Here is a 27,955-nt window from a genome sequence, read left to right on the forward strand (position 1 = left end):
TTGGGTTATTTTCCGTTCTAACCAGTAGTCCATAACTGATCCATCAAAGGCTGTGGTATGTGCTGTCCTGTCTATGGGAAAGTGGCGGCAGCGAGTTTCCTCTATGGAATTGTGTCAGAATGACCATATGTTTGACGTCCAATAACCGATGATAAGATAAAAATCGATGTGTTTTAGTGGCGTCGTTAAATAAAATAAACTTTACTTTTGTATGGGACGGGGAACTACCCACTGGGTCCGCCAAGAAGGATCGATCCTACCCGACACAATATAAATGTAATTAAATACATTGTTGAATGCGTCAAATAGAACATTATTCTTTCTTTTTTATTAATTTTTTTAGCATAACCATGATTTGAACAAATGGACTTTGATATTAATGGTCTACAAAAATAAGGTACACACACTCTCTTGGGTGACACAACGTGCAGTGATGCCTACACGATTTGTCAACAGGGAGAAACAAATACACACACACTCTTGGGTGACACAACGTGCAGTGATGCCTACACGATTTGTCAACAGGGAGAAACAAATACACACACGCTCTCTTGGGTGACACAACGTGCAGTGATGCCTACACGATTTGTCAACAGGGAGAAACAAATACACACACGCTCTCTTGGGTGACACAACGTGCAGTGATGCCTACACGATTTGTCAACAGGGAGAAACAAATACACACACACTCTTGGGTGACACAACGTGCAGTGATGCCTACACGATTTGTCAACAGGGAGAAACAAATACACACACGCTCTCTTGGGTGACAACACGTGCAGTGATGCCTACACGATTTGTCAACAGGGAGAACAAAATACACAAACGCTGCACGATTTGTCACCCTCTCTTGGGTGACAAATCGTACAGGCGTCGCTGCACGATTTTTCACCCGGGTGACAAATCGTGCCGGGTTGACAAATCGTGACGTAACATCCTCGACAAATACCGATTAACATAGACTCGGTTGATATTTTCCCATATATAATATAATATAATATAATAATTATAATATAATTTATTACCCCAGCAGGCACTCATAACGGGGAAAATAAAAATTATAATTATGAACACTATTGGACGATTTGACGCCAACAAACCAATCACCTTGTCGGTACTAAATATGACGTCATCACGATTTGACGTCACGTAGTTTAAAGCGTTTGCATTTACATCTTTCTGGTTTCAGTGTTAAACATGTAATAAAATGGTAGTTTAGTGCAATTCATTATAGATTTTGTTTTACAGAATATATAGAACTTTGGGTTTTGAAAATTATCTGTGAACCGTGAATAAAATAGAAAGTTAAAGCAATACCCAGGACAGTAAACTAGTTTACGTCGTTTCTATATATATGGACGTGTAGCCTAAGTAGGCTATATATTGAAAATAAAGGCTTTTGAAAAAACCCCAGTACCTGGGGAATAAACAGAATAACAAACTCGATACCAGTTATTATCGGGACATAAATTTGATAATAACTGGTAACTCATTTATTATCTCTATATAATATATCATATCATATCATATCATATCATATTATATCATATCATATATATCATATCATATCATATCAGATATGTTTTCAGGTCAAGGTATAGAATCTTTTAATCGTAAAGTTGTATAGAATATACCTTGGTTGAAGTGCACATCAGGTGATTGATAAACAACATCCATTTGTAAAGATTTTGTTGTTTAAAAAATTAAACAACATAGTGAACATATTATTCAAAACATTTTTATTTGGCAAAAATATGGGGGGAAAAAAGAGAAGATATTTACAATGTCACATGTATAGTCTCTATATAAAATGTATACATTAAAATATTGTTTTAGCTCCCAATGACATTAGCTACGACAACTAGCTAAAACATGGTCACAGTTTACCTACATACTGGAATCAAAGGAAAGAAATGTTTGTTTAATGACACCCCAGCACATTGTCCAACCCATACAAGTTAAACCCAGAAATATGACTCTTTTCCTCTACACGTGACATCAACCAGCAACAGCGTTCTCCATATGTCTAACTAGAGACTGTCCGTCCTGGAATCTGTAGACATGTTTTATTATTTACCTTGTTCATTCGGGGCGTCTGAAAAACAAAAAAAACAATACCGGAACGAAGGTTAAAGGTCGATACTAGCTGGGTAGGAACTTGTTTAACGTGCTTACAACCAATGTTCAAATACGCTTTGGTATGAACAGAATCTGACATAGTTAGAGTTTGTCCCCAAAACTAGACGGCGCCTTAGTGGCATGATATGGACAATTTGTAATACCATTTACCGGAAAACAAAAGCCTCAATTGATTGAAACCTATTTTATTGCTTTTAAACAAATGGATTAGTTTTACAACTTAGTAGGCCTCCTCCACAATACATACATGACACGACAGTGATATATATATGTAATTCAAATAGGCATAGAAATAAATCTGACTGAAACAGAAAAAGAAAGAAAGAAGGAAAAGAAAGAAAGAAAAGAAGCAGTAAACGTGTTAACATGAAACACACACAGATGACGAATTAAACATATCAACCTGTCGGCGGCTGTTCTGCGGATACTTCAGTGATGAGATTCGCACTCTCTGTAATATTCTGGGGAAAAAACCAGAAACTGATTCACCAATCTTATTTCATGTAAGGTTAATTGCTTTACTACTTAGTTCTAAACTTCATACAAAACTTACAATCAATATATCAGTTCAGTTATATTATTGTTGTTTTGTTATATTTTGTTATATATATATAGATAGATAGATAGATAGATAGATAGATAGATAGATAGATAGATAGATAGATAGATAGATAGATAGATAGATAGACAGACAGACATACAGACAGCTAAATAGAGAGAGAGAGAGAGAGAGAGAGAGAGAGAGAGAGAGAGAGAGAGAGAGAGAGAGACAGAGAGAGAAAGAGAGAGAGATGTATACCAAAGGCCGCAGTATCCTGTCTGTGGAATGGTGCATATAAAAGATCCCTTGCTACTAATGGAAACATGTAGCGGGTTTCCTCTCTAAGACTATATGTCAAAATTACCAAATGTTTGACATCCTATAGCCAATTATTAATAGTGGTGTCGCTATTATAGTGTATGTATATAGGAGAGGGCCTAGTAAGTTGGCAAACTTGTGCCCAATCCTTTTGTTGTTTATGCAATACAATATGTTTTCTATCAAGTGGTGTCATTAAACAAAACAAACTTTAACTATTGTTAGTGTGTTCGTGTATGAATGTCTAACTTACCTGCTTGTTTGTAGTTGTTTCCAACTCGATGTGTTTCCTGGGGTCTATCACGAAGCCCGGGACGTACTCGGCTACCAACCTCCTGTGTTCGATCAAAGCAGGACCCCAGTCTACGGTCGGCGTGAGGCCAAACCGAATCCGCTGTAAACAGCACACACAAGACATTAATCAATTCATTCCAAGACAGAACATTACAATATCAGTAATTAATTCCAAGATAAAATATTACAATATCATCAATGAATTAATTTCTAGAAAATTACAATATTATTAATGAATTAATTCCTGGAAAACAGCAATATTATTAATGCATTAATTCCAAGATAGAAAATTACAATATTAGACACTCGTACTCATAAACTCTATTAACGTGCCTCTATCCAATTAAGGTTCAGGCACGTCTCTCCCACACCCAATCTCTGACATGGACAGTGGTCGAGTGTGGGACAGAAATATATTAGACATGAATTAATTCCTAGATAGAAAATCACAATATTATTAATGAATTAATTGCAACATAGAACATTAAAACTGCCACTTTCAAACTAACAGTGACAAGAAGACAAGGAGGGACTATTAAGTAAACAGTCCAGACGCGTGTCCAGGTATTTTAGCAGGGGGTGTCCAGAGAGCTAATTAATTGGTGGCGTGCTACCTTCACCTACCTCTCTCAGAGTCCCACGCGAGGTGCAAAGGAGGTAGATGGCCGGAATGAATATTGCGACAATCACCGAGAACGCAATGAGCCAGCCCATTACCTCAGCCCAGTCCGGAAAGCCTTTCATACGTTCATAGTTAGTCCAGGAAAACACCATGGTAAACTGAAAAATAAATAGAATACTGTACATATGGATGTAGCTAGTGGGAGGCCAAGTATAGGGGCAAGTATAGGGGTAGGTATAGAGCTATAGAGTAGCTCAAGTGTCCGCTAGCGCTCTCCTGTTTATATGTTGTCAGTCAGAACATATAAACAGGGGAGGGCTACAGGATACGCGAGCAAAGGGGGAGGAGGGCCTTTATACCCCCCCCCCCCATAAAAAACAAAATACGAAAACATTTCACTTTTATTTTCCTCCCAAAAACCTTTTGTTTTCTTCCTTCCAAAGATCTTCATTAACTGTACCCTACTTCTTCTACCCACTACTGGTATATCAAACGTTGATTCAAAGATGGTGGTATGTACTATCCTATCTGTGGGAAAGTGCATAGAAAATATACATTGTTCCTAATGGAGAAATGTCGAGGGTTTCCTCTACGACAGAATGTGAGAATTAACAAATATACTGTTAGAAATAAGTAGGGGATATTCCATTTTAAATATCAATAATTACTGTTCGAAATAAGTAGGGGATATTCCATTTTAAATATCAATAATAATAGAATGAAATAAGATATAAAACTCAAAATAAGTGCACAATGTGTGTTGATGTTCCCGCTCAAAGAGCATGAAAAACCCCGCACCGATTGTTTTGATCGCGAAGCACGTGGGTGACGTAGCATGTGCGTTGGGTGTGATTTGAAATTGAACACTTAGTTTGTGTGTACGTTGTGTGCACACTGTGGCAATATTCTTTCTTGTTTGTTACTGGAACACTAAATCATAACCTTGCTGTCACATTATTTACAACATTGTGCAACTTTACAACAATGCGACGTCTCCAACGACAGGAACGTCACAGGGCTGTAGACATGCTCCAAGTTGGTACCATCCAGCGAATTGTGGCCTGTAGACTTAATGTGTCACAATCAGTCATTAGCCGATTGTGGGCCCGATATTGACAAACCAAAAATGTGGATGATCGTCGCCGTTCAGAACGGCCAACAGACTAAAGCCCGGTTCAGGACCGCTTCATTAGGACTTGCACATTGAGGAATCAAGGTCAATCAGCGAATCAAATCGTAAGTTACAACTGGCGTCACAGTGTCTGGTCAGACTATTCGTAACAGACTGCATAGAAGTCCACGCATGTCGACCCTACGCTATCCCACATTTTGACTGCGAGACACATTGCTGCCAGACGTCAATGGTGTACACAACATAGACATTGGGTTAACAGGCGATGGACTCGGGTAATGTTCTCAGATGAGTCCAGATTTACACTAGACTTCCATGATCGACAACAGCGTGTCTGGCGACGTCCCAATGCACGCTACGCCAACATCAACGGTCGTCGTCATGACCGATTTGGAGGAAGGTCCGTTATGGTGTGGCGTGGCATCACCATGACTGCCAGAAACCCAGCAGCATATTGTTCATGGGAGAGTCACTGGGCAGTACTACCGAGATAACATCCTTGCACCGATCGTTGTGTCCTTCGCACATCGGGCTGGGCGCCATTGTGGTTTTCATGACGACAACGTCCGTGCTCACCGGAGTCTATTGGTCACTGCGTATCTGCTGCAAAAGAACATCACCACACTATCGGGGCCAGCCCTATAGCCGAGACCTTTCACCCACTGAGAACATGTGGGACATCATCGGACGACGTCTCCGAGAACGTCATCGTCAGCCAACCAACTTGGCTGAATTAGGCGCCACTCTCCAAGAGGAATGGGACAGGATCCACCAAAATGTTATTGGACGTTTAATCAGGAGTATGCCACGTCGGATTCGTGCGTGCTTGGCGAACCGTGGGGGTTTACCCGTTACTAGTGCAAATATTGAAAACGTCAAATTGACAAGCACCACCCATGTTGTCTATCTGTGTCTCCTCCGGACCTACATCACTATCCTGGCTATAATATTTAATGTCAATCTCTTGTCCATGAGTGCTTGTGTTTTATCATTAATTAGTATTGCAATAAAAATTATAACATCTCTGTTATATTGAGTTATATTTCAATTAGGAGATAACCATATCGTTTTACTTTTGCCGGTGATATTGTCTATTTGATCCCGCAAATGTCATTTTTGACCGAAGCCGGCGAAGGCGTTAGCCTGAGGTAAAAACATGAAACACTTGCGGGCATCAAATAGACCATAACACCCGCAAATCTAAAAACTCTATATGGTTATATCCATTGTAAACTGAATCGTTTACCTACGGAACTAACTGTATATTCGGTATTTCTTGAAAAAAACAAAACTGGCTACAATCTAACTGTAAACCCTTGAATTGTCTACTTTGCCTGTTTCAATTGCTAATGACGTCACATTCTAATGATGTCATTAGCTTTCTGGGTGTTATTTTCATTTGATCCCAGAAAAAGAATGTAATTAACCAATCACAATACAGAACACACCCACAGTCAGTTTACAACATCTCCTCTTTCTTTTGAACATTATATTTGACGCCGAACTGCCAATGGTTGATAGATCAATGTGTTCTAGTGATGCCGTTGATCAAATCAAACTTTAAACTTTTGCTTCTTTCTGTACTGTCGCCATAACCATTTTATGCTAGGTACGGCCCTGCATTGTACAGTGTTACCAAACTCGAAAAAGAACTACAGATCACTGGCCCGATTTATCCCGAGTACCCTGCCGTCCGAGAGCTAGGACTTCTGTACCGCCATCATGGCTCTCTCAGTAAGAGATTACCCTATAGCAAAAGGGTGAGACGTAGCCGAGTGGTAAAGCGTTCGTTTGATGCGCGGTCGGTTTGGGATCGACCCCCGTCGGTGGGCCCATTGGGCTATTTGAATCATTTCTCATTCCTGCCAGTGCACCACTACTTATATATCAAAGGCCGTGGTATGTGCTATCCTGTCTGTGGGATGGTGAATATAAAAGATCTCTGGCTACTAATGGAAAACTGTAGCGGGTTTCCTCTCTATGACTGTATTAAAATGACCATATATGTTTGACATCCAATAGCCGATGATTGACATCCAAATCAATGTGCTCTAGTGGTGTCGTTAAACAAAACAAACTTTAACTATAGCAAAAACACGGAATGGCTGACTACCACATGGTAGACACAGATTTCCACAATAATATAATAAAACTTCTACGTTTGGCGCTAAATATCTTTACACTAATCGTTTTCGAGTATTTTACATACGTGTAGTAACCACTAATATACACCATGGGCGTCAATCCAGCTTTAAAAGTGTGTGTGTGGGGGTGACCTCGACCCCCTCCACCCCCACCCTCATCCTCACCCCCTCCACCCCACCCTCACCCCCGGTTCGACGTCTGTGGCTAATGAATGTTTCTCACCACCAAGAGAACGGGCGTGACGAACGACCAACACGCCTTGAACCAGTATTGAACCAGCGACCAGCCGCAGAAGCCGCATACTCTCTTACCAGTCATAGACTCAATGTCCATCAAAAACCGTTGCAGTCCTGCAGAAAATAAATAATAATTGAAATAATAATTGAAATAATAATAATAATAATCAATAAATCAATAAATCAATAAATAAATGTAACAAAATAATATAATAAATAATAAAAATAAAATAAAAATGAAATAAATAAAATAAAAATAATAAAAATAAAAATAAAAATAACATAACATTAAATTAAATTAAATAAAACAAAACAAAACAAAACAAAACAAAACAAAACAAAACAAAACAACAACAACAAAGCAAAATTAAATTTTAGCTAGCAAGCTAGTGTTTAGTGAATTAGTGAAACCGTGATAATTTTTATCATATTTGAAAAAAACCATACGAAGTTCAACGTTTCTATAACAATAAATCTAATTAATATGAATCTGTATGTTATTAATATATGTACTGGATAGAATCCGTTTGGAGGCAACAATACACATGCAATATATCCGAAGTAACACTTACCGTATATGTGAACAATGGCGAAACATTCAATTGTGGCTATGATGAAGATGTTCCAGCCTCCTCCAAAATCGTCCATTACACGCAGGATGCAAACACCGCCCTTTAGGTTAGATAAAAAACACCCCAAACAATTACAAGTGTGCACGTGAACACAATAGTTAAAGTTACACTTTGTTTTGTTTAACGACAACACTAGAGCACGTTGATATATTAATCATCGCTTATTGGAAAAAGAAAGAAAGAAATGTTTTTTAACGACGCACTCAACACATTTTATTTCCGGTTATATGGCGTCAGACATATGGTTAAGGACCACACAGATAGTGAGAGAGGAAACCCGCTGTCGCCACTTCATGGGCTACTCTTTTCGATTAGCAGCAAGGGATGTTTTATATGCACTATCCCACAGACAAGGTAGTACATACCACAGCCTTTGATATACCAGTCGTGGTGCACTGGCTGGAACGGGAAATAGCCCAATGAACCCATAGGCGTACGGGCTCCCATTTTTATTGGGCGACGGGCTGGTTTTTGCCCGAATTAAACGAAAATGCCCGAATCTGATTAACAACATTTATTCCTATTAGCATTACTACCAAACAGCTATATAAGGTTGCAAACGAATCACTACGCATTTTTATATGGATTACAAGTAATTTGAAGGATAGAATGATGGAAATACATGGTACAAAGATCTCAGGTTAACACATTTTCCCCGAATATCTCTATTATTTTTCTGCCCGAATTTCAGGTTTTGCTCTAGCACTAGGGGGGCTTTTGCCCCCCCCCCCCCCCCCCCCCCCCATCAATCAGCCGACCACCTGCACCTTGCGTTTTAGGCATATAAACCACATAGGATTATTTTATTGCGGCATTCGTTTTGCACGTATTCAGTCTAGATGCTCTCGTTGAAACTTATGTATTTTGATTATTTCTTGTATCCCGACCGCACGCACGCGCCGCATCCAGTCTATATGAACATTTAGAGTATGCAGTGTTGCAGTTTGTTTACCTCTGTGGCCAACGTGAGACCCATGACGAAGAAGAGCGCACACATGCCCATGGCGACCCGTCCTTTGAAGGGACGCAGATACGGAACTACGTCGACGAGGCTGGTCACGCACGTTTCCACCAGAACTAACTGAAAGAGCATTTAAAATAAATTCCAATATTTAGTTTATAAACCTTTTTAAAGGCGCAGATCCTAGTTTCACCCCGTGAAAATGGACACTAAGTTTCGTTAATCTGTAAACCTACATAGGCGTACGGGCTACAATTTTTGTAGGGGGCCTCTCTTTGAGAATGGCCAATACAGCACAAATCCCCTTGTTTTCTTCGAGATACAATTGAAATTTTGAGTAAAAGTCTATCTGTGATATTTGTATTTTTGCACAGTTCTTTACACTGTTTTTATTTAATCTTGAATTTTTATTTTGATATTGATCATCACTTTATTTGTTTGCATTACCATAGTTTGACACCCAATAGCCGATGTATTTTTCGTGCTGGGGTGTCGTTAAACATTCATTCATTCGTACGCCTATGGATAAACAGAGGAAAACAGAGTCAGTGATGTTAAAATGAGGAAATACGCGTAAAAGGTAAAATAGAGCTCGTCTCCATAACCTTTACTTCTCAGAGGTACGTGCGTTTTAAAAAAAATAAATGAAAAGTTCTATTTCGTGGTATTAGAAACACCGGAATGACCAAAAACACTTCGGATGTACGGAAATGTATACTGTAAACAACACAATCAGAGTAATATCTGATTTGAATTATTAAAAACGGCTCGAATAGTGAAAAATAACGCCTTGGCGTTTAAAAACTAGGGTCTGTCACTTTAAGAAATTCTTTAAAATTCATCATGGTCGTCAAACACCACGAGCCAGCGTTTGCAATAATTTCAAAAGTAGAAGGTCCGAAACTGACTTGAAAAAGATACACAATAACATGGCTTTGCTGGCGATATTTTGTTGTGAGACAGCAAAATTTATTATAACCCAAACAAACATTACAAGCTTGTTAAACTAGGTTGTAACTAACTTGCGACAAGGTTGTACAACTTGTACAGGATATTTTACAAGGTAGTAACTACCTCGTTTCGAGCTAGTATTTGGGATATTTTCACAACCTTGCAACCAGTTTGCTGCAAGCTTGTGACCAGGGGCCTAATTTACAAAGCTCTCTTAAGCTCTGCTAGACAACAAACCATCCTCTTTGCAAGTCTGTGCATTGTACTGTGATATCGCAAAGTTGAGAGTTTAATAAATTAGACCCAAGCTTCCCACAGGCCTGTTTCTTTTATTAAGCTAGTATTTGGAACTTTTTTACAACCTTGCGACCAGCTTACCCCAAGCTTGTTTGCTTTTAGCTAATATTAACAAAGAGGATTTCTGAAAATAGAAAGGACCTTGTGAAATAACCCGAACCGTATTATAAACGATCCAGTCCTCTTTTAGAACAACTCAACAATACATCTAATAAATGTCACACAGAGTACCTATAGTCCTTCCCAGCAATGAACGTTGTTTTCTCACAACGGTATGAACTATAATTTTATGTATTTCTCAACTGATTGATTTCTAAATTGAACACAAAAATAGGGGAGAGTTGCCGGGATTGGACCCCTTAAGGAAGAATGGTTGTGCAAGTTAGACAAATAGAGCAATCAGCAGGAAAGTAGTTCCTTCATTATTGTTGGGGCATACAATACGCATTGATGCAACATATTTTGTAGAAAGTTTAATTATTCCAGGTAAATTTTAAAAACAAATTTAAACCCAAAATGGTCCAATCGTGGATTCTACTACCACGATTGGACCACTTTGGAGTTTAAAAAAAAATCAAATGCCTTCAATTAAACCAGAACCCAGCACATACATTGTCAAAAATCATTACTTGAAAATCAAACTGGACAGTATGAAGAGTTCAAATAAAAAATTTAATGCTAAAACGAAAGTGGTCCGATCGTGGAATCTGCTACAGTAACTAAAATTGGGCATGAACCTCTCTTGGGTTTGCAAAATATCAGTTCCTTCTTTTGGATAATTAGACACAGTACGAACTATGGCTACTTGCAAAAAAGAAAGAAATAGCTTTATTAAAATATAATTCGCTCATGAATCAAAATAGAATCCTCGATTGGACCACCGATTCCTCGATTGGATCACGCAGAAAGGTCCTTTTTGACGTTTGTTTTACTCATAAACGTGCTTAAAATTTCATTTTTGATGCATAAATTAACTGGTATCATATTTGGCGGTTGGCACGATCATCAAAATACCAGGTCAAAACATTATGGTCTAATTGAGGAACTGGTCCAATCCTAGCCCGAGTACTCTGACTGTAAGAGAGCTAGACGGACATTTGGACATAAACACGCTCTGAGAGCGTGTTTATGTCCAAATGTCCGTCTAGCTCTCTTACAGTCAGAGTACTCGGGCTAGTCCAATCCCAGCAATTCAGTTGGTCCAATCGTGGTTTTACCATAGTTATAAATAGATGCTGACCTACATGTACACATGCGTAACATCTTGGCACTTGTTTTATCACTCACAATAACAAACCTTTATGTATCGTTATGACCTAATTTAACACTTCTAACTATGTTCATATTGCTCCATAGATGTTTTTTCCAAGAATAGCATTAGATGATACATGCATAAATGTTACTTTTATTGATAAATCCAAAAATATTACCTTTTTCGACTTGACTGGTTCAAGGCCAATAGCGGCGTTTGTACAGATTAATATATTGACTAGATGGCGCTACTGTCACAATTTGAATGAAAATACAGTTCTGGTCCAATTGAGGCACTGGTCCAATCCTGGCAACTCTCCCCTAGTGGGTGTTTTTTTTTCTTCTTTTTCGTTTTTTATTTAAAACTGTTTTTACTTTTCGTCTTACGTCAAATCAAACTGAAATTATTAACACATTTACCATGTTCATGGAGCTGGAATGGACTATAGGAGTTTGTACCTTTTTAAAAATGGTTTAATTTTGTTTTACCTGCGTATCCAAGCCGAGCAAGATTAGCATGAAGAAGAAGAGAATGGACCAGATGACCGGAGCAGGAAGCATGGTGACGGCGAACGGGTAGACCACGAACACGAGAGCTGGGCCTGAGAAACAGTGTTACAATACTTACAACAGGACCAGGGCAGTCTACGAAACTATCTTAGCGCTACGATATCGTAGAACCGTCTTAGGCTATGACGTCACTTTGGCGTGTGTCGTAAGATAAGACAGTGTGCTAAGATAGCTTCGAAAATCTCTAGCCGGGTCATCAACATGTATGGAGGCGGGAACTAGCCTATGCAATGGGAAAGCGCTCGCCTGATGTGCGGTCGGTCTAGGATCGATCCCCATTGGGCTCTTTCTCATTCCAGCCAGTGCGCCACGAGTGGTATATTAAAGACCGTGGTATATGCTATCCTGTCTGTGGGATGGAGCATATAAAATATTGCTTGCTACTAATGAAAAAATGTAGAGGATTTTCTCTCTAAAACTATGTGTCAAAATTACCAAATGTTCGACATGCAGTAGCCGATGATTAATACATCAATGTGCTCTAGTGGTATTGTTAAACAAAACAAAACTTTTTTGTTTACCTCGATTACTTACTATCAGTTGTCGTTTCAATGCACCACAACTGATATATCAAATGTTGTGGTATATGCTGTACTGTCTGTGGGATGTGCTATACTGTCTGTGGGATGGTGCAAATAAAATATTACTTGCAATTAATGAACAAATGGTAGTGGGTTTCCACTGTAAGACTATGTGTCAAAATTACCAAATGTTTGACATCCAATTGCCGATGATTAATAAATCAATGTGCTCTAGTGAAGTCCTTAAACAATATGAAACCTTTTTTTACCTTGATTACTTAATAGTCCGAGAACAATTTTAGAAGAATGACGTTTGACCGGTGATAACAAAACTGGATGTACAATTCAAAATACCTATAATAATATTGATTTAAAACTGTATATATGGTCAGTATGTATACTAAATATCACCTTTTTCCACGACTTCCGAAATGGGGACATTCAACTCTTGAGCTAGGAAACCCAGATAGGTGAAGACTACGAACCCAGCGAACACGCTCGTAAAGCAGTTGCCGAGCGTTACAAACAGTGTATCCCTGAAACGATTTAACGACAAAGCAATATGCAGCTTTCTATCCAACAATGGAGACAGGCATCTAAATATTTACAGATTACATATATATATATATGAACGGTCCGTGAGAATAACCTATGATGGCCAAACAGATAGTCAGTGTTATAACGGTCAAGGTTACAATGACACACTGAAAAAACTACCTATAATTATGGTAGGTAATTAAAAGTAGTTGGTAAATTATGCTTTCTTAGGCATAAATACTAGTATTCCAAGATTGCAGAGTTGTAAACGTTAAAATGTTAAAATATCACTTTACTCAAGCGTGACATCATATGTTATTCCTGTGGACCCTTCATATAAGTATGTTGAATTTTTAAATAATTAATAATTTTTAAAAAAAAAAGAGAAAAAAAAAAAGAGCCCAAAACCCCCAAACAAAACAAACAAAAACAAAACAATTGAACAAATTAAAATAAAGGTAATCTTATCCTATATCTCGGTGTGAACACGTCTGAACTATTCTATAACTGTGCTTTTACATAATTATATAAATAATATTTTCATATACTTACCTTTTGGGACAGCCAATAGCCGACGTGCATTTTTGTACTGGTGTGTAGTGAAACATACATACATACATTCATACATACATTCATATTTCGTGCTGGGGTGTCGTTAAACATTCATTCATTCATTCATTCATTCATTCAGATATATTTGGTTATTATTTACTGAATCTGAACGATACTCCCCCCCCCCCCCCCCCCCAATTAAAATCGTATATCTGAGTCCATCGGAAGTTTGACAATATCCCGGCTGCTCCACTGAGTCACTGTCAGGTGTTTTTGTCTCAGAGGACTGCCACTTCCTGGTATTTCAAATCCTTCCCACTTCTTCTATACGAGGACTGTCATTTCCGGGAATATACATCCTTCCTGTGTTGTATATAAGAGGACTGCCTCTCCCATGATGATACGTCATTCCTACGTTGTCTATAGGACTGCCACTATCAGGACCATACATTCGTCCTACGTTGTCTATAGGAGGAATGCCTACGTTGTCTATAGGAGGAATGCCTACGTTGTCTATAGGAGCAATGCCTACGTTGTCTATAGGAGCAATGCCTCTCATAACAATATATATAGGAGGACTGCCAATCTCAGGATGATACATTCGTCCTACGTTGTCTATTGGATTGCCACTCTAACGACAATACATCCTTCCTACACTTTCTGTAAAAAGTGTTGCCACCGTAGAGCTGAAACTGGGACACGAATGCAGTACGCACCAGCTTCAATCTAGATGGCCAATCTGAATCCACTGCGGGACTGAGTTTAGTCTGACTGTTTGAGCTTGCAACACTTTAAATATGCATGTAACCCTTGACACAATGTTAATCTGGGAAGAATAACACATTATGTACAAAGTGTACCGTGACTCTTTTATCACTATTATAAGCAATATTGTTATGTATTATTACCTGAAAATGTCATTTTTAAATTTGTTATAGCTGGCCAATGCTATCAAACCTCCCCACGAAGCATCTATTGAAAAGAAAATCTGTTGTGCCGCATCCTTCCATACCTACAAAAACAAAACAAGAAGAAGAAGAAGAAAAACACAATACCCCCCCCCCCCCCCTTAATACTAACAATAAATGAATAAAGGCAGAAGGTGTACATTACACTGACACAGTATACAAGTGAGTGAGGTGCTTTGAGTCGTTGATACACGCATATTTCTAGTGTTGTGAAACATAACCAGGTTCTACACGTAATTTATAAATCATAGTAAAGTTTGTTTTGTTTAACGATACCACGAGCACACTGATTAATTAATCATCGGCTGTTGGATGTCAAAAATGTGATAATAATTCTCGCGGTCCAAGGCCTGGACCACAGTAACAATAATCCACCAAGCCCAATCACTCACAGTGATCCATGTAACGAACAGCATGGAATTCTAGAAATGAAACAGACATTAAGCAGAATCCCTCCCTCTAACAATGAGAATTGTTGAGAAAAAAACAAAATAGGTTCACCAAACATGGGCGTACGGACTCCCACTTCTGTAGGGGGGGGGGGGGGGGGGGGGGGGGGGGCGGGACTGATTTTGCCCAAATTAAACGAAAATGCCCAAACCTGGATAACATTATTTATTCATATTAGCATCACTGCCAAACAGTCATTGATTAGTTGATCCAGTCTGGAATTTAACGGTGGCCATGAGGCATATGCTCCAACGCCCTGAAAATTAAAGTCTTGCGACCAAACAGGGGGTGCCTTATTTTTGCAACTTAGTAATTGGTCTCATAATACTGGAACGCTTGACTCCAGAAAGTTGTTTTATTACAACAAAAAAAACCCTAACAAAAACCCCAACACTTTTCACACTTAATTATTTTTAATATTAAGACACTAAATTGAAGTGTGCCTTGTTGCCCTGCCTTCGGGCCGCAAAGCTTCTAAAAAAGACAACCTCCACCGGTCTACGCCAAATAGCCAAATTCGATGAATGCTGGTCGATTGACTGATTGTTACCTTTGCCTTGGCGAGTTTGCTGAAGTCTGGAGTCAGGTAGTAACTGATGCCCTCGCGGTGTCCAGGCAACATTAGACCTCGTATGAGTAGAATCAGTAGCACGAAGTAGGGAAACGTGGCAGTGAAATACACAACCTGAAAACACACAGGATTTTTAAAGTGGCACACAATATGACAACATTTGATATGAGATGTAAAGTCGTGGAATATCCCCATGATGTTTGTTACATACACTTGATATAAGATGTAAACTCGCGGAATACCCCCAATGATGTTTGCGACGCACACTTGATATGAGATGTAAAGTCGTGGAATATCCCCAATGATGTTTGTTACGTACACTTGATATGAGATGTAAACTCGCGGAATATCCCCAATGATGCTTGCTACGTACACTTGATATGAGATGTAAACTCGCGGAATATCCCCAATGATGTTTGCGACGCACACTTGATATGAGATGTAAAGTCGTGGAATATCCCCAATGATGTTTGTTACGTACACTTGATATGAGATGTAAACTCGCGGAATATCCCCAATGATGCTTGCTACGTACACTTGATATGAGATGTAAACTCGCGGAATATCCCCAATGATGTTTGCGACGCACACTTGATATGAGATGTAAAGTCGTGGAATATCCCCAATGATGTTTGTTACGTACACTTGATATGAGATGTAAACTCGCGGAATATCCCCAATGATGCTTGCTACGTACACTTGATATGAGATGTAAACTCGCGGAATATCCCCAATGATGCCTACGTACACTTGATATGAGATGTAAACTACGTACACTTGATATGAGATGTAAATCCCCAATGATGTTTGCGACGCACACTTGATATGAGATGTAAACTCGCGGAATATCCCCAATGATGTTTGCGACGCACACTTGATATGAGATGTAAAGTCGTGGAATATCCCCAATGATGTTTGTTACGTACACTTGATATGAGATGTAAACTCGCGGAATATCCCCAATGATGCTTGCTACGTACACTTGATATGAGATGTAAACTCGCGGAATATCCCCAATGATGCTTGCTACGTACACTTGATATGAGATGTAAACTCGCGGAATATCCCCAATGATGTTTGCGACGCACACTTGATGTGAGATGTAAACTCGCGGAATATCCCCAATGATGTTTGTTACGCACACTTGATGTGAGATGTAAACTCGCGGAATATCCCCAATGATGTTTGTTACGTACACTTGATATGAGATGTAAAGTCGCGGAATATCCCCAATGATGTTTGTTACGTACACTTGATATGAGATGTAAACTCGCGGAATACCCCCAATGATGTTTGTTACGTACACTTGATATGAGATGTAAAGTCGTGGAATATCCCCAATGATGTTTGTTACGTACACTTGATATGAGATGTAAACTCGCGGAATATCCCCAATGATGCTTGCTACGTACCTTAGTGTACGTCTTGAGACTATTACTCAGCGACAGCCCCACGACAACCCAGCCCAGCAGGTAACACAGAATCAGTTCCCATCTGAATGAACCAACGCCACTGAAGCCAGCTGTGCAGTTTTTCCCAAAGGCGACATTACTGAAATAATAAATAAATGAAATATATTTATGTCCACGTTGGGACATCATCAGATCATCAATAACCGTAGAGCACAACATGTCATAATGTAGAATCAGTACAGCATATCTGTCATAACGGTACATCAGTACAGACCACTGTCAAAACAGCACACTGTCATAACGGTACATCAGTACAGCAAACTGTGTCATAATGATACATCAAAACAGCACACTGTCATAACGGTACATCAGTACAGCACACTGTGTCATAACGGTACATCAGTACAGCACACTGTGTCATAACGGTACATCAGTACAGCACACTGTGTCATAACGGTACCTCAGTACAGACCACTGTCAAAACAGCACACTGTCATAACGGTACATCAGTACAGCACACTGTGTCATAACGGTACATCAGTACAGAACATTGTCATAATGATACATCCAAACAGCACACTGTCATAACGGTACATCAGTACAGCACACTGTGTCATAACGGTACATCAGTACAGACCACTGTCAAAACAGCACACTGTCATAACGGAACATCAGTACAGCACACTGTGTCATAACGGTACATCAGTACAGACCACTGTCAAAACAGCACACTGTCATAACGGTACATCAGTACAGCAAACTGTGTCATAACGGTACATCAGTACAGACCACTGTCAAAACAGCACACTGTCATAACGGAACATCAGTACAGCACACTGTGTCATAACGGTACATCAGTACAGACCACTGTCAAAACAGCACACTGTCATAACGGAACATCAGTACAGCACACTGTGTCATAACGGTACATCAGTACAGAACATTGTCATAATGATACATCCAAACAGCACACTGTCATAACGGTACATCAGTACAGACCACTGTCAAAACAGCACACTGTCATAACGGAACATCAGTACAGCACACTGTGTCATAACGGTACATCAGTACAGAACATTGTCATAATGATACATCCAAACAGCACACTGTCATAACGGTACATCAGTACAGCACACTGTGTCATAACGGAACATCAGTACAGCACACTGTGTCATAACGGTACATCAGTACAGAACATTGTCATAATGATACATCCAAACAGCACACTGTCATAACGGTACATCAGTACAGCACACTGTGTCATAACGGTACATCAGTACAGCACACTGTGTCATAACGGTACATCAGTACAGAACATTGTCATAATGATACATCAAAACAGCACACTGTCATAACGGTACATCAGTACAGCACACTGTGTCATAACGGAACATCAGTACAGCACACTGTGTCATAACGGTACATCAGTACAGAACATTGTCATAATGATACATCTAAACAGCACACTGTCATAACGGTACATCAGTACAGCACACTGTGTCATAACGGTACATCAGTACAGCACACTATGTCATAAAGGTACATCAGTACAGCACACTGTCATAACGGTACATCAGTACAGAACATTGTCATAATGATACATCCAAACAGCACACTGTCATAACGGTACATCAGTACAGCACACTGTGTCATAACGGTACATCAGTACAGCACACTGTGTCATAACGGTACATCAGTACAGCACACTGTGTCATAACGGTACATCAGTACAGAACATTGTCATAATGATACATCCAAACAGCACACTGTCATAACGGTACATCAGTACAGCACATTGTCATAATGATACATCCAAACAGCACACTGTCATAACGGTACATCAGTACAGCACACTGTGTCATAACGGAACATCAGTACAGCACACTGTGTCATAACGGTACATCAGTACAGAACATTGTCATAATGATACATCAAAACAGCACACTGTCATAACGGTACATCAGTACAGCACACTGTGTCATAACGGTACATCAGTACAGCACACTGTGTCATAACGGTACATCAGTACAGAACATTGTCATAATAATACATCCAAACAGCACACTGTCATAACGGTACATCAGTACAGCACACTGTGTCATAACGGTACATCAGTACAGCACACTGTGTCATAACGGTACATCAGTACAGAACATTGTCATAATGATACATCAAAACAGCACACTGTCATAACGGTACATCAGTACAGCACACTGTGTCATAACGGAACATCAGTACAGCACACCGTGTCATAACGGTACATCAGTACAGAACATTGTCATAATGATACATCAAAACAGCACACTGTCATAACGGTACATCAGTACAGCACACTGTGTCATAACGGTACATCAGTACAGCACACTGTGTCATAACGGTTCATCAGTACAGCACACTGTGTCATAACGGTACATCAGTACAGCACACTGTGTCATAACGGTACATCAGTACAGAACATTGTCATAATGATACATCCAAACAGCACACTGTCATAACGGTACATCAGTACAGCACACTGTGTCATAACGGTACATCAGTACAGAACATTGTCATAATGATACATCAAAACAACACACTGTCATAACGGAACATCAGTACAGCACACTGTGTCATAACGGTACATCAGTACAGCACACTGTGTCATAACGGTTCATCAGTACAGCACACTGTGTCATAACGGTACATCAGTACAGCACACTGTGTCATAACGGTACATCAGTACAGAACATTGTCATAATGATACATCAGTACAGCACACTGTCATAACGGTACATCAGTACAGGACACTGTGTCATAACGGTACATCAGTACAGAACATTGTCATAATGATACATCTAAACAGCACACTGTCATAACGGTACATCAGTACAGCACACTGTGTCATAACGGTACATCAGTACAGCACACTGTGTCATAACGGTTCATCAGTACAGCACACTGTGTCATAACGGTACATCAGTACAGCACACTGTGTCATAACGGTTCATCAGTACAGCACACTGTGTCATAACGGTACATCAGTACAGCACACTGTGTCATAACGGTACATCAGTACAGAACATTGTCATAATGATACATCAGTACAGCACACTGTCATAACGGTACATCAGTACAGGACACTGTGTCATAACGGTACATCAGTACAGAACATTGTCATAATGATACATCTAAACAGCACACTGTCATAACGGTACATCAGTACAGCACACTGTGTCATAACGGTACATCAGTACAGCACACTGTGTCATAACGGTTCATCAGTACAGCACACTGTGTCATAACGGTACATCAGTACAGCACACTGTGTCATAACGGTACATCAGTACAGAACATTGTCATAATGATACATCAGTACAGCACACTGTCATAACGGTACATCAGTACAGGACACTGTGTCATAACGGTACATCAGTACATAACATTGTCATAATGATACATCTAAACAGCACACTGTCATAACGGTACATCAGTACAGCACACTGTGTCATAACGGTACATCAGTACAGCACATTGTCATAATGATACATCAAGACAGCACACTGTCACAACGGTACATCAGTACAGCACATGATACATCAGTACAGCACACTGTGACATAACAGTACAGCACAATGTCATACTGATACACCAAAACAGCACACTGTCATAATGGTACATCAGTACAGCGCATTGTCATAATGATACATCAGTACAGCACACTGTGACATAATGGCACATCAGTACAGCACACTGTGTCATAACGGTACATCAGTACAGCACATTGTCATAATGATACATCAGTAGAGCACACTGTCATAATCGTACATCAGTACAGCACACTGTCATAATCGTACATCAGTACGGCACACTGTCATAATGATACATCAGTACAGCACACTGTCATAACGGTACATACGTACAGCACACTGTCATAATGTTACATCAATACAACACATTGTGTCATAACGGTGCATTAATAGAGCACCTATCATAACGGTGCATCAGTACAGCACACTATCTCATAATGGTACATCAATACAACACATTGTGTCATAACGGTGCATCAATAGATCAGGACAGCATTCTTTGACATAACGGTACATCAGTACAGTGCACTGTCATAATGATACATCAGTACAACACACTGCATCACAACGGTGGATCAATAGAGCACAATGTGTCATAATGGTGCATCAATAGAGCACAATGTGTCATAACTGTGCATCAATAGAGCACAATGTGTTATAACGGTGCATCAATAGAGCACAATGTGTCATAACGGTGCATCAATACAGCACACAGTCATAACGGTGCATCAATAGAGCACAATGTGTCATAACGGTGCATCAATAGAGCACAATGTGTCATAACGGTGCATCAATAGAGCACACTATATCATAATGGTGCATCAATACAACACATTGTGTCATAACGGTGCATCATTACAACAGCACACTGTCATAATGATACATCAAAACAGCACACTGTCATAACGGTACATCAGTACAGCACATTGTTATAATGATACATCAGTACAGCACACTGTCATAAAGATTCATCAGTACAGCACACTGTCATAATGATACATCGGTACAGCACACTGCCATAATGATACATCAATAGAGCACACTGTCATAACGGTGCATCAATATAGCACACTGTCATAACGGTGCATCAGTACAGCACACTGTCATAATGATACATCAGTACAGCACACCGCCATAATGATACATCAATAGAGCACACTGTCATAACGGTGCATCAATAGAGCACACTGTGTCATAACGGTGCATCAATATAGCACACTGTCATAACGGTGCATCAGTACAGCACACTGTCATAAAGATACATCAGTACAGCACACTGTCATAATGATACATCAGTACAGCACACTGTCATAATGATACATCAGTACAGCACAATGTGTCATAACGGTGCATCAATACAGCACACTGTGACATAACGGTACATCAGTACATCACACTGTCATAATGATACATCAAAACAGCACACTGTCATAAAGATTCATCAGTACAGCACACTATCATAATGATACATCGGTACAGCCCACTGTCATAATGATACATCAGTACAGCACACTGTGTCATAACGGTGCATCAATACAGCACACTGTCATAACGGTGCATCGATACAGCACACTGTCATATCGGTGCATCAGTACAACACATTGTGTCAACACGGTGCATCAATACAGGACAATGAGTCATAATGGTGCATCAATACAGGACAATGAGTCATAATGGTGCATCAATACAGGACAATGAGTCATACTGATGTATCAATAGAGCACACTGTCATAACGGTGCATCAATACAGGACAATGAGTCATAACGGTGCATCAATACAGGACAATGAGTCATAACGGTGCATCAATACAGGACAATGAGTCATAACGGTGCATCAATACAGGACAATGAGTCATACTGATGTATCAATAGAGCACATTGCGCCATAACGGTGCATCAATACAGGACAATGAGTCATACTGATGTATCAATAGAGCACAATGAGTCATAACGGTACATCAATACAGGACAATGAGTCATACTGATGTATCAATACAGGACAATGAGCCATAACGGTGATCATTAACGCTCACCCACACACTCGCCTGGAACGTTTTCGAAGAGTGGCAAACTGATCGCCTTGCAGTAAAACGTTTTCCGGCATCATTTGCAGTGTGTAGAATAACACGTAGGTGCGTACGTGTTTGCGTGCATGTGTGCGTGCGCGTATAAATATCTAGCCACATCCAGTTGGTGGCTATGAGAAAAAAACGTTTGTTTTATTTAACGACACCACTACAGCACATTGGTTTATTAATCATCGGCTATTGGATGTCAAACATTCGGTAATTTTGCAGTCTTAGAGATGACACCTCGTTGTTCGATTAGTAGCAAGGGATATTTTATATGCACCATACCACAGACAGGGTAGCACATACCACGGCCTTTGACATACCAGTTGTGGTGCGCTGGCTGGAATGAAAAATAGCCCAATGGATCCATCAACGGGGATCGATCCTAGACCGACCGCGCATCAAGCGAGCGCTTTACCACTGGGCTACGTTCCGCCCCCACACAACTGGTCAAAGGTCATGGTATGTTCTTTCCTGTCTGTTGACAACTGGGCTACGTTCCGCCCCCACAGAACTGGTCAAAGGTCATGGTATGTTCTTTCCTGTCTGTTGACAACTGGGCTACGTTCCGCCCCCACACAACTGTTCAAAGGTCATGGTATGTTCTTTCCTGTCTGTTGACAACTGGGCTACGTTCCGCCCCCACACAACTGGTCAAAGGTCATGGTATGTTCTTTCCTGTCTGTTGACAACTGGGCTACGTTCCGCCCCCACACAACTGGTCAAAGGTCATGGTATGTTCTTTCCTGTCTGTTGACAACTGGGCTACGTTCCGCCCCCACACAACTGGTCAAAGGTCATGGTATGTTCTTTCCTGTCTGTTGACAACTGGGCTACGTTCCGCCCCCACACAACTGGTCAAAGGGCATGGTATGTTCTTTCCTGTCTGTTGACAACTGGGCTACGTTCCGCCCCCACACAACTGGTCAAAGGTCATGGTATGTTCTTTCCTGTCTGTTGACAACTGGGCTACGTTCCGCCCCCTGATGGCTATGAGCTACAAGTTGTTGACCCAATAGCCACAAATAAAAAAAAATATATATATATTTACTACTGGGTGTCACTCCAAAACAATGTGTGGGCCACATCATCAATACCACAACAGCGACGACAACGACTACAACTGCTGCTGCTGCTACTGCTACTTCTACTACTACTACTACTACTACTACCATTTACATCAATGACTACAACTGCTGCTACTACTACTACTTCTACTTACAACAATTACTACAACTACTGCTGCTACTACTACTTACAACAACGACTAGTACTCCTACTACTACTTACCACAACTATTACTTTTGCTGCTGCTACTACTACTACTACTACCACGTACAACAACTACAACAAAAACTACATCAGTAACAACTACATCAACAACAACTACATCAACAGTAACAACAACTACATCAATATGAACATCAACAACACAACGTCCAGTAATACTGTAAGAACACACCTGAGGTACTCCTGTGTAGGAAGGATCTTTCTGATGTTGTTGTGTCTGGCTAGCGTTTCGTCGTAGAGCGCTCTCAGCGTTCCATTGGCGTAACACGTCCCGTTGCGTTCCACGCTGTAACCGAGGTGAACGCAGTGCGATTCGTTCAGTGTCGGCAGGTTCGTCAAACACACTGAACACAACGAAAAGGATTCTATCTTTTTGTTCTTAATTAATAACATATCTCCTAATAATAGGTGGAATGATTTGTTGCGCTTGTAGGTTATTTCAACATTTCCCTTTATTTTCTTAAGTACTGCCACCCTCCATGCCCGAAAAAAAGAAGAAAAAGATATTGAAATAAATAAATAAATTTATATATAGAGAGAGACAAATATATATACACACACACACACAGAGAGAGAGAGAGAGAGAGAGAGAGAGAGAGAGAGAGAGAGAGAGAGAGAGAGAGAGAGAGAGAGAGAGAGAGAGAGAGAGAGAGAGAGAGAGAGAGAGAGAGAGAGAGAGACAGACACACACAGAGAGAGAGAGAGAGAGAGAGAGAGAGAGAGAGAGAGAGAGAGAGAGAGAGAGAGAGAGAGAGAGAGAGAGAGAGAGACAAATAAGCAAACAAACAAAAATTAAAGAAAACGGACCCCCCCCCCCCCCCCCGTAAAAAAAAAAACAACAACAAAAAAAAAAACAAAAAAACAAACCCCACACCCCCTCCAAAATCCACACTGAAACAAAAACTAACTTGGACTACTCCACTCTGGGCGACACTTCATCCACGGTAGATCCGTGGTGAACGACGCGAACAGGTAGAAGAACGCCCAGCCGATGATCATGTTGTAGTAGATGGCGCCAGTGGCGGACACCAGCACCATGCCGAGCCCAAGACCTGATAGAGTACAAAACAATCAGTCAAATTTCTCACAAACTGACATTAACTGGCTTTGTGCTCAACCTCTTAAAATCTTATTTATTTTTCTTATTTTTAAAAACATTTCTTAATTGTTAATGTTTTGTAATTAAAAATAAATAAATAAATAAATGAAAAGTTGAACAATACGCCAAAGGCTATGCGTTTGAATACCGGCCTAGACATTATCAAGTAATCTTTAAACATTATTTTTGTATTTAGACATTTCTCATATTAATTTTATATTATATTTTCACTGTATGTCAAAATTACCATCCAATAGCCGATGAATAATAAATCAATGTGCTCTAGTGGTGTCGTTAAACAAAACTGATAATACAGCGTTAGCCTACGCGCATGACTCAAACCAGGACCCGAACGCCAACCCACCCCCCCCCCCCCCTTCCCCCCCATCAGCGTCTCACCTCTGAAAAGATTAGCGAATTTCCAACACGTCACCGGTCCGTTGCTGGAGAACTGACCAAGCGAGACTTCTATGAAGAATATTGGAATCCCAACGAAGAACAGCATGATAGAATACGGGACAAAGAAAGCACCTGTCGTAAGAAAGACAAAACAAAAACATGTTACATTTCCTCCTTTATTAGGCCCCTACAAACTAATGAAAACAACCCAGGTTTTAAGAAGCGATCTTAGCGCCAATATCACCTTAAGTGCATAGCTACCTTATTCACTTAAGTTGATCTTAGCGCTAAGATTGCTTTGTAACACAGGGCCCAGAAACACACATCCCTCCAAGATATTACGGGCCGAATTTACAAAGCGTGTTTGTTTGTTTGTTTTATAAACGCAGACCTGTGTTTCAGCACTGTAAATGTATGTAGTTAGTACTAGTTACACGCGTGTAAGTCTAAAACAGGCTTTGTAAAGTCGACCCTAAAGCTGCCCCACAAATAAAAAGTAAATGCACCATATTCCAGGGCCGTAGCTAGGATTTTTGGTTTGGGAGGGGGGGGGGGGGGGGGGGCGGGGCATGCATGGCAACTGAGTAGTTAATAGTCTAAAACTCCTTAAACAATTAAGACGAGAATTTTCTTTAAGTTTCTATAATACTTTTTTCTTCTGGGGAGGCAACTGCCCCCCTTGTCCCCCTGCTAGCTACGGCCCTGTATTCATACATAAAACAGCATGGGCTGACTTTACTAAGACTGTTTTTGTTAAACGCAGGTAAATACTAAATGTATGTCGTTTACAGGCTTTGTAAATTAGGCCCTAGATTTCTGGGACATTAAAATTCGGAAGAGGGGCTACCAACTCCCAGCGCCCGCCAATGGATCCACGTCTGGGTATAAATTGCAAATAAACATACAAAATATGTACACTGAGTATAAAGTATACACCAACCAAAAGCGTCAGGCTTGGTGGCACTACCCCCTAACTCTAACCCTAATATTGAGATTATGCACTACCCCCTAACTCTAACCCTAATATTGAGATTATGCACTACCCCCTAACTCTAACCCTAATATTGAGATTATGCACTACCCCCTAACTCTAACCCTAATATTGAGATTATGCACTACCCCCTAACTCTAACCCTAATATTGAGATTATGCACCACCCCCTAACTCTAACCCTAATATTGAGATTATGCACTACCCCCTAACTCTAACCCTAATATTGAGATTATGTCCTACCCCCCCCCAACTCTAACCCTAATATTGAGATTATGCACTACCCCCCAATTCTAACCCTAATATTGAGATTATGCACTACCCACCCAACTCTAACCCTAATATTGAGATTATGCATGGCCCCTAACTATAACCCTAATATTGAGATTATGCATGGCCCCCTAACTCTAACCCTAATATTGAGATTATGCACTACCCCCTAACTCTAACCCTAATATTGAGATTATGCCCTACCCCCCCAACCCTAATATTGAGATTATGCACTACCCCCCAACTCTAACCCTAATATTGAAATTATGCACTATCCCCCAACTCTAACCCTAATATTGAGATTATGCATGGCCCCCTAACTCTAACCCTAATATTGAAATTATGCACTACCCCTAACTCTAACCCTAATATTGAGATTATGCACTACCCCCTAACTCTAACCCTAATATTGAGATTATGCATGGCCCCCTAGTTGAAGATAAATTAATATATAACCCCTCCCCACATCTAATGGCATCTATACGATCTACACTTCCTGTTGTATTCAAAACTGACACACAACTGGAACATACACACACATACGTGTACACACATTTAGGGATTGTATTATTTATATTTATGGTTTATATGTTGATTGAAAGATTGCATGTTTATATAGAAGCTGTATCGGCTTCGGTGGTGTTGTAATTAAGCCATCGGACATAAGGCTGGTAGGTACTGGGTTCGCCTCCCGGTACTGGCTCCCACCCAGAACGAGTTTTAACGACTCAGTGGGTAGGTGTAAGACCACTACACCGTCTTCTCTCTCACTAACCACAAACCCACTGTCCTGGACAGACAGCCCATGTAGCTCAGGTGTGTGCCCGGGACAGCGTGCTTGAACCTTAATTAGATATAAGCACGAAAATAAGTTGAAATCTGATTGATTTGATTTGATAGCTCTAGCGCCCCTCCCGCTCCCCTCCCCCTACCAATAATTCTGAATAAAAAATACTATTGGTAGTAAATCACCGAACCTCCCTAGAAACTCGAAGCTTTGCGCCAGAGATCTGAGTCAGCCCCATAATGTCCGCCATGCCTGTCAAGACCGTATCTCTGCTCAATGCAGTGTCGAATGGGCATTTGGCAAAATAGTGGTTGATTCCATGAATCTCTTTCTAGTGCCTATTTCTCGCTCCAGCCAGTGCACCACGACTGGTACATCAAAT

The 27,955-nt window shown here is 40.2% G+C and overlaps 1 protein-coding gene across 1 annotated transcript in view; it reads right to left on the reverse strand.

Annotated features, from left to right (window-relative positions):
* Positions 1–1,722: 1,722 nt before the first annotated feature.
* Positions 1,723–27,955, reverse strand: part of LOC121379669 (sodium-dependent proline transporter-like) — a 28,502-nt gene continuing 2,269 nt past the window's right edge. Inside the window, exons 2-16 of the mRNA XM_041508321.1 lie at positions 25,527–25,658; positions 24,937–25,080; positions 24,201–24,372; positions 17,101–17,239; positions 15,668–15,802; positions 14,608–14,711; positions 13,022–13,146; positions 12,009–12,121; positions 9,012–9,140; positions 8,000–8,099; positions 7,414–7,541; positions 3,917–4,072; positions 3,252–3,392; positions 2,543–2,600; positions 1,723–2,095 (exon numbers count right to left, since the gene is read on the reverse strand). Of these exons, the coding sequence (XP_041364255.1) occupies positions 2,070–2,095; positions 2,543–2,600; positions 3,252–3,392; positions 3,917–4,072; positions 7,414–7,541; positions 8,000–8,099; positions 9,012–9,140; positions 12,009–12,121; positions 13,022–13,146; positions 14,608–14,711; positions 15,668–15,802; positions 17,101–17,239; positions 24,201–24,372; positions 24,937–25,080; positions 25,527–25,658 (1,802 nt within the window). The 3' untranslated portion in view covers positions 1,723–2,069. The remainder of the gene's footprint in view (positions 2,096–2,542; positions 2,601–3,251; positions 3,393–3,916; positions 4,073–7,413; positions 7,542–7,999; positions 8,100–9,011; positions 9,141–12,008; positions 12,122–13,021; positions 13,147–14,607; positions 14,712–15,667; positions 15,803–17,100; positions 17,240–24,200; positions 24,373–24,936; positions 25,081–25,526; positions 25,659–27,955) is intronic.

Source organism: Gigantopelta aegis, chromosome 2 (assembly GCF_016097555.1).
Source record: "Gigantopelta aegis isolate Gae_Host chromosome 2, Gae_host_genome, whole genome shotgun sequence".
In the NCBI taxonomy this organism is placed as follows: Eukaryota; Metazoa; Mollusca; class Gastropoda; order Neomphalida; family Peltospiridae; genus Gigantopelta; species Gigantopelta aegis.